Source organism: Balaenoptera physalus (assembly GCF_965194825.1).
Source record: "Balaenoptera physalus genome assembly, chromosome: 5".
NCBI classification, from domain to species: Eukaryota; Metazoa; Chordata; class Mammalia; order Artiodactyla; family Balaenopteridae; genus Balaenoptera; species Balaenoptera physalus.
The window spans coordinates 128,374,276-128,383,359 of NC_138884.1; the positions used below are offsets into that span (position 1 = coordinate 128,374,276).

General features: G+C 40.9%; 1 protein-coding gene across 2 annotated transcripts in view; it reads right to left on the reverse strand.

Moving 5' to 3' along the window:
* Window positions 1-8,239: 8,239 nt before the first annotated feature.
* SEC24D (SEC24 homolog D, COPII coat complex component) overlaps window positions 8,240-9,084 on the reverse strand; it is a 121,659-nt gene continuing 120,814 nt past the window's right edge. The window contains exon 23 of one of the 2 annotated variants that reach the window (XM_082462768.1): window positions 8,240-9,074. In XM_082462768.1, coding sequence (XP_082318894.1) covers window positions 8,934-9,074 — 141 coding nt within the window. In that variant the 3' untranslated portion in view covers window positions 8,240-8,933. The remainder of the gene's footprint in view (window positions 9,075-9,084) is intronic. The other variant, XM_082462769.1, reaches the window with a different exon arrangement.

Genomic DNA, 9,084 nt, shown 5'->3' on the forward strand with positions numbered 1-9,084 from the left:
CACACCATTTTTGGCAAGTGGTCATTCAGGATTCACTGGAGCAGTTCCATTGTATATTGGGTTCTTCTACCATTGAAATCGAATCTCTCCATTTGTACTCTGTATTATATTCCCTTCTGTCCTCCAAGTCTTGCTCTTCTAAGGGTTTTGTTTGTTTGACTGGTTTTGGTTTTTTTGTTTTTTTCTGTTTTCAGTCTTCAACATTCTTTAGAGTTGAAGAATGAAATAGTACTGCCACTATTTTTTTTTCCAGCATAATACTGGACTCTCCACCAGCATTTAAATGTCAAATCATCCCTGCCTGTCCTAAACAACAAAATCCTCCCTTCTGTCTGTGACCCTCTCTCATCCCCTTCTTGAGTTGCCTCCATTCTGCCCCCCATTTCTCAAGCTATTCCAATCTAACATTTAAGCTCGTTGACCCAGTAAAACTGCTCTCACCAGTTCCCCATGACCTTTTTACTAATTTCAACATGTTTTAGTCTTCTTAACTTGCCTTTGGGAAGCCTGCAACTTGGCTGCCCACTCTCCCTGCACCCCTCTTTTCCCTTGGCTTTGTGACATCCTCTCGCCACGTTTTCCTTCTTACTTCTCTGGCCCTTCCTCCCCAGTCTCTTCAGGTTTTTATTTTACTCTGTCAAGGATTTGCTGTGCTCTCACTATAGGATGGCCCTGTTTTTTTCATCCATTTGTGTAGCTTTTTTTCCCCTCTATATGTAGGTGGCTTGCAAATTTCTAGCCCAGAGTTCTCTCCTGAGCCTCAGACCCCATATATTTAGGTGCTATACTTGATCTCACTTGCATAGCTTACAAGGGACCTCAGCATGTACAGATGTGAACTACTGCCCCTTACCCCTTACACACAGAGAGACACACACAGATATGCGCAATCTGCTTCAACTCCTCTGTTTCCTTTCTTAGGGAATGGTCTCACTGTCTACCCAGCTGCCCAAAGCAGAAATCATTTTCAGACACTTCCTTTTCCCTCACTGACTCCAATTCCTCCCTGTCCCCCTCTGTCAAGTACCCTTATTTTAGCTCAGGCCACCACATGTATCCTCAATGGGCTACTCTGAGAGCCGCCTAAATGGTCTCTCTGCTTCTAGTTCTGCCACCTTACACCCCCAAAGTGATCTTCCTAGAGCGTGATCTTGTCACTCTTGCTGAAGTCACTGAATGTCTACAGTTTGCCTTTAGGCTTAAGGCCAAACTCCCCCTTGACTAGGACTCACTCAGTTTTATCTTTTGCCACTTTTTTCTCCTTAGTAAGTTCCAGTCAACTTGAAACTTAAAATTCTTTAAGTTTATTGAAAGGGTAATATATGCCCTCTCTCACTCTGGGCCTTCATGCATATTTTTCCCTCTTCTGGAATATTTACCAATACTCCCGATGACCTGGCTAATGTCTACTAAATTTTCCAGGTCCCAGCTTCAGTGTAACTACTGTGAAATCTTTACTGACTACACCCTGCCCCCTAGCTAGACTAGGTCAGATATCCCTAGTATATATGCTATATATATATTTGCATATCAGGAATACATATACATACAATATATATATAGCATGTCATGGCATTTATGAAACTTTAATTGTAGAGGTGGCAGGGATTTGGTTTGTGCTGCTTACTGTTGTCTGTCTCCCCAGTAGAGGGCATAGTGCCTGGCACATAGCAGGTGTGAAATAAATATTTGTTAAGTGAGAACATACTGCCTCTTTGAACAGCACATTCTTTGAGCACCTAATTACTTAGGAGGTTCTTCTTTCAGTTGAGCAGCACCTTGTCACTTCTATTTATTGGTTCTATTTCGGTACCCTTGGGAACACACAGGACAATCATTAGACTATCTTTTTATTTTTTTTAAAGTTGTACCCCGCTTATAGTTATTATGAAACATTGGCTGTATTCCCTGTGTTGTACAGTATATCCTTGTAGTTTATTTTATATGTAGTAGTTTGTACCTCTTAATGCCCTACCCCTACCTTGCTCTCCCCCTGTTCCCTTTACCCACTGGTAACCACTAGTTTGTTCTCAATATCTGTGAGTCTGTTTCTTTTTTGTTATATTCACTAATTTGTTTTAATTTTTAGATTCTACATGTAAGTGATAACATACAGTGTTTATCTTCTCTGACTTATTTCACTAAGCATAATACCTTCCAAGTCCATCTATGTTGTTGCAAACGGCAAAATTTCATTTTCTTTTTATTGCTGAGTAGTATTTCATCATATATATATTCCACATCTTTACCTATTCATCTGTTGATGGACACTTAGGTTGCTTCCTTATCTTGGCTATTGTAAATAATGCTGCTGTGTACATTGGGATGCATGTATCTTTTCAACTTAAGTGTTTTTGTTTTTTCCAGATATGTACCCAGGAGTGGAATTGCTGGGTCATATGGTAGTTCTATTTTTAGTTTTCGTTTTCCACATTGGCTGCACCAATTTACATTGCCACCAGCAGTGTACAAGGGTTCCCTTTTCTTCACATCTTCGCCAACATTTGTTGTGCTCTTTTCGATGCTAGCCATTTTTTTTTTTTAATCTTTCTTGGAGTATAATTGCTTCACAGTACTGTGCTATTTTCTCTTGCACAACAAAGCAAATCAGCCATATGCATACATATGTCCCCATATCCCCTCCCTCTTGAGCCTCCCTCCCATCGTCCCTATTCCACCCCTCTAGGTCATCGCAAAGCACCGAGCTGATCTCCCTATGCTATGCTGCTGCTTCCCACCACCTAACTGTTTTACATTTGGTAGTGTATATATGTCGATGCTACTCTCACTTCGCCCAAGCTTCCCCCTCCCACCCCATGTCCTCAAGTCCATTCTCTATGTCTGCCTCTTTATTCCTGCCCGGCAACTAGGCTCATCAGTACCATTTTTTTTTTTTTTTTTAGATTCCATATATATGTGTTAGCACACGGTATTTGTTTTTCTCTTTCTGACTTACTTCACTCTGTATGACAGACTCTAGGTCCATCCACCTCACTACAAATAACTCATTTTCGTTCCTTTTTATGGCTAATATTCCATTGTATATATATGCCACATCTTCTTTATGCATTCATCTGTTGATGGACACTTAGGTTGCTTCCATGTCCTGGCTATTGTAAATAGTGCTGCAATGAACATTGTGGTACATGACTCTTTTTGAATTATGGTTTTCTCAGGGTATATGCCCGGTAGTGGGATTGCTGGGTCGTATGGTAGCTCTATTTTTATTTTTTTAAGGAACCTCCATACTGTTCTCCATAGTGGCTGTATCAATTTACATTCCCACCAACAGTGCAAGAGGGTTCCCTTTTCTCCACACCTTCTCTCCAGCATTTACTATTTGTAGATTTTTTGATAATGGCCATTCTGACTGGTGTGAGGTGATACCTCATTGTAGTTTTGATTTGCATTTCTCTAATAGTGATGTTGAGCACCTTTTCATGTGCCTTTGGCCATCTGTATGTCTTCCTTGGTGAAATGTCTATTTAGGTCTTCCGCCCATTTTTTAACTGGATTGTTTGTTTTATTGATATTGAGCTGCATGAGCTGTTTGTATATTTTGGAGATTAATCCTTTGTCTGTTGTTTCATTTGCAAATATTTTCTCCCATTCTGAGGGTTGTCTTTTTGTCTTGTTTATGAGGCTAGCCATTCTAACAGGTGTGATATCTCATTGTGGTTTTGATTTGCATTTCTCTGATGATTAACGATGTTGAGCATCTTTTCATGTACCTGTTGGCCATCTGTATGTCTTGGAAAAATGTCTATTCAGGTCTTCTGCCCATTCTTTTAGTTGTTTTTTTAAAAAATTTATTTATTTTTATTTATTTATTTATTTTTGGTTGCGTTGGGTCTTTGTTGCTGCGCACAGGCTTTCTCTAGTTGTGGTGAGCGGGGGCTACTCTTCGTTGCGGTGTGCAGGCTTCTCATCATGGTGGCTTCTCTTGCTGTGGAGCACAGGCTCTAGGCGTATGGGCTTCAGTAGTTGTGACACTTGGGCTCAGTAGTTGTGGCTCGCGGGCTCTAGAGTGCAGGCTCAGTAGTTGTGGCTCATGGGCTTAGTTGCTCCGCGGCATGTGGGATCTTCCCAGACCAGGGGTTGAACCCGTGTCTCCTGCATTGGCAGGCGGATTCGTAACCACTGTGCCACCAGGGAAGTCCTGGGTTGTTTGTTTTTTTGATGTTGTATGAGCTGTTTATACATTTTGTATGTTAATCCCTTATCAGTTATATCATTTGCAAATATTTTCTGCCGTTCAGTAGTCGTCTTGTCATTTTGTTTATGGTTTCCTTTGCTGTGCAAAAGCTTTTAAATTTAATTAGGTCTCATTTGTTTTTTTGCTTTTGTTTCCTTTACTTCAGGAGACAGATACAAAAATGTATTGCTACAATTTATGTCAAAAAGCATTCTGCCTATGTTTTCTTCTAGGAGATTTATGGTTTCTGGTCTTACATTTAGCTGTTTAATACATTTTGAGTTTATTTTTGTATATGGTGTTAGAGAATGTTCTCATTTCATTCTTTTACATGTAGCTGTCCTGTTTTCCCAGCACCATTTATTGAAGAGATCGTCTTTTCCCCATTGTATATTTTTGCCTACTTTGTCATAGATTAATTGCATAAGTGTGTGGGTTTATTTCTGGGCTACTTTGTTCCATTGCTATGTGTCTGTTTTTGTGCCAGTACTGTACTGTTTTGACTACTGTAGCTTTGTAGTATAGTCTGAAGTCAGGGAGCATAATTCCTCCAGCTCTTTTCTTCTTTCTCAAGATTGTTTGGGCTCTTTGGAGCCTTTTGTGTTTCCATACAAATTTTAAAATTATTTGCTCTACTTCTGTGAAAAATGCTCTTGGTATTTTGATAGGGATTGCACTGAACCTGTAGATTGCCCCAGGTAGTATAGTCATTTTAACAATATTAATTCTTCCAATCCATGAACACAGTATATCTTTCCATCTGTTTGTGTTGTCCTTAATTTCTTTCATCAGTGTCTTACAGATTTCCAAGTACATGTCTTAGGTAGGTTTATTCCTAGGTATTTTATTCTTTTTGATGCGATTGTAAATGGTATTATTTCCTTAATTTCTCTTTCTGTTTGTTGTTAGTATATAGAAATGCAACAGATTTCTCTATATTAATTTTGTACCCTCCAACTTTACTGAATTCATTGATGAGCCCTAGTAGTTTTTTGGTGACATCTTTAGGATTTTTTTCGTATGAAAAAATGTGATATCTGCAAACAGTGACAATTTTACTGCTTCCTTTCCAATTTGGATTTCTTTTATTTCTTTTTCTTGTTTGATTGATGTGGCTATGACTTCCAACACTGTTGAATGGAAGTGGTGAGAGTGGGCATCCAAGAGTTCCTGATCGTAGAGGAAATGCTTTCAGCTTTTCATCGTTGAGTATGATGTTAGCTGCGGGCTTGTCATATATGGCCTTTATTTTGTTGAGGTATGTTCCCTCCTTGCCCACTTTCTGGAGAGTTTTTATCATAAATGGATGTTGAATTTTGTCTAAAGCTTTTTCTGCATCTGTTGAGATGATCACGTGGTTTTTATTCTTCAATTTGTTAATGTGGAGTATCACACTGATTGATTTGTGGATATTGAAAAATCTTTGTATCCTTGGAATAAATCTCACTTGATCATGGTATATTATCCTTTTAATTTATTGTTGGATTTGGTTCGCCAATATTTTGTTGAGGATTTTTGCATCTATGTTCATCAGTGATATTGGCCTGTAATTTTCTTTTTTGATATTTTTATCTGGTTTTGGTATCAGGGTGATGTTGGCCTCATAGAGTGAGTTTGGAAGTGTTCCTTCCTCTGCAGTTTTTTGGAATAGTTTTAGAAGGATAGGTGTTAACTCTTATCTGAACGTTTGGTAGAATTCACCTGAGAAGTCATTTGGTCCTGGACTTTTCTTTGTTAGTTTTTTTTTTTTTTTAATATTACTGATTCAATTTCATTACTGGTAATTGGTCTGTTCATGTTTTCTGTTTCTTCCTAGTTCAGCCTTGGGAGACTGTACTTTTTTAGGAATTTGTCCATTTTTTCTAAGTTGTCCATTGTATTGGCATATAGTTGTCCTTAGTAATCTCTTATGATCCTATGTATTTTTGTGGTGTTGGTTGTAACTAATTTTTTGTTTCTGATTTTATTGATTTGGGCCCTCTTTTTTCTTGATGAGTCTGAGAAAGATATTTCTATTTTTTTTACCTTTTCCTAGCTCAGGTCTGGGTCACAAGGTGACTGACTGCAGAACCCCAGGGGCCCCGTGGCTAATGCTGGCTCACTGGTGGGTGGAGTCAGGGTCCAGGAGACCCTGTGCATTTGCCCACCCACTGGTGGGTAAAGCCAGGTCCTGGGGCTAGTGCTGGCCTACTGGCAGGCAGAAACAGGTCCTGGGGTCTGGATGCAGGGCCCAGGTGTCCCAGAGCTGGTGTCAGATGGCTGGTGGTTGGGGCTGGTTCCTGACACAGTTGGGTGTGGGGTCTGGGGGATCCTGAAGCTTCTGTTAGCTTGGTAGTGGGTGGGCCAGGTATGTAGAGCTGCGGTTTTCTTTTGGCTGGTGTCTGCCCTCTGGTGGGTAGGGCTGGGTCCTGGGGTCTCTGGCTGGAGAGCCCTGGGGGGTCCCAGGGCTATTGCCTGTGGTCTGCTGTGTAGGGCCGGGCCCTGAGCCCTCTGGTGGCAGGGCTTTGCACAGAGGGTCTTAAATCAGCCTGTCTCCCTGTGGGTGGGCCTGTGTTCCCATGCAGTTAGTTGCTTGGCCTGAGGCATCCCAGCACTGGCACGAACAGGCTGTTGAGTGGGGCAGGGCTGGGTCCTGAGGCTGATAAGCTAGAGGAATGGTTCCAAAATGGCGCTTGTCAGCACCAGTGTCCACCTGGTAGAACAAGCTCCCCAAAATGACTGCCACCAGTGTCTGTGTCCCCAGGGGAGCTGCAGATGCCTCCTGCCTCTCTGGGAGACTTTTCAAGATCAGCAAGTAGGCCTAACCCAGGCTCCTATCAAATTACTGCTTCTGCCCTGGGTCCCAGAGCAGGTGAGGTTTTGTGTGCACTCTTAGAGAGTGGAGTTACTATTTCCCTCAGCCCTCTGGGACTCCTGAAAGTAAGCCCCACTGGCCTTCAAAGTCAAATGCTCTGGGGGCTCATCTTCCCAGTGCTGGACTCCTGGGCTGGGGAGCCCAACATGGGGCTCAGACCTCTCACTCCTTTGGGAGAAACTCTGCAATTGTAATTATTCTCCCATTTGTGGGTCGCCCACCTGGAGTTATGAGACTTGTTTGTATCATGACTCTGCCCCTCCTACCCATCTCCCTGTGGTTCCTTTTTATCTTTAGTTGTATATCTTTTCTGGTAGGTTCTGTTTTTCTGCATCAATGGTTCTGCAAATAGTGATTTTGTTGTGCATGTGAGAGGTGGTGAGTTCAGGATCTTTCTACTCTGCCATCTTGGCTGATCTGATTCATTAGACTATCTTCAAGTGAATTAAGGAATGTGGTCTGGGCTTCTGTTTCACACAGTGTGTGGTGCCTAGAACTGAACACTCACCTCAGAGTGGAGTGGGATCATCGCCATACTTACTTGACAGGCAGTCCTTGTAAAAAAGTAGCTGGGGATCATATATGCTCTCATCCCACTGCATGTTCATATTGACAAACCTACATTTCTTTTTTTTAAATAAATTTATTTTTATTTTTGGCTGCATTGGGTCTTCGTTGCTGCGTGTGGGTTTTTCTCTAGTTGTGGCGAGTGGGGGCTACTCTTCATTGCGGTGCATGGGCTTCTCATTGCGGTGGCTTCTCTTGTTGCAGAGCACGGGCTCTAGGCATACGGGCTTCAGTAGTTGTGGCTCGCAGGCTCAGTACTTGTGGCACGTGGGCTGTAGAATGCAGGCTCAGTAGTTGTGGTGCACGGGCTTAATTGCTCTGCGGCATGTGGGATCTTCCCAGACCAAGGCTCAAACCCGTGTCCCCTGCATTGGCAGATGGGTTCTTAACCACTGGGCCACCAGGGAAGCCCCACATATTGGAGAACTTTTAAATTGCCTTTCTCAAGTACACTGTCTCTGACACTGCTTATATTTATTTACCTAATTCTCCTCAACTCCCCCCCCAAAATATTCAGTTTTTAGTGATCCATCCAAACAACGTTTTCCAAGACGCTTTAACTACTACCCTCGTTTCTTTTTAAAAATCTCAAAATACCTAAATAATGAATTTTGTCTGCTGAGTAAGAGCATATGAAGTGATTTATTGAACTGGTTAAGATCCATTATATACAGGTAGAAACCATCAAAATTGTACAGGGAACCATTAAGAATATTGATAAAGACAGTTTTACAGACAAAACAACAACTGGAAAATAGTTTTAACATACACAACATATAATTATGAAAAAAATATAGAACACAAACTGTTCTACCAAATAGATTCCAAGGTTATTTAAAAGTCTGCTATGCAAACTTTAAGTTGAAAAAATGTGTTCAATGGGGTTACATGGTTTAAAAAAATTAAGTATAATGTAAAAATTAAGTTGTTTTTTTCCTCACTGCAAATGGGAGAGGAACCAAAACTTTTTACTCCAAATCTATACATTTTGAAAAATAATTTATATGTCTAGCACAAAGAAAGAAAATTGAGAATGTTTACAGTTCTGTAAACTATGCCTTTCATGAAATGCAAACTGCATCAGTTTTAACAGTTAAAAATTGTGCAATCAGAAATAGACTGTTCCCTTTAAGGTACAATTGTACCTTCATTGGCTTTATACCTGAGCACCAAAGCTGTAGTTCTAAATGCCGTCTTGGAAAGCTATTCTGAAAATGAGCAAGAAATCAAAACTAGCCTGTTATTATCTGGAGAGTTAGGCACCAAGAAGGAGATTATCTCCTTAGAAATGCAGTATTAACAATAGAGAAGGTTCAGTTAATTAAGCAGCTGACAGATCTCCTTGTGAACACAGCAAAGGAAATCCACATAGGATGATCCTCCATAAAGTCCTTTGTCTTCTACCAGGAACTGTCGGAAAACCATTTCTGGCTGTTCTCGCTGCTTTACTATGGTAAGCTAGGAAAAA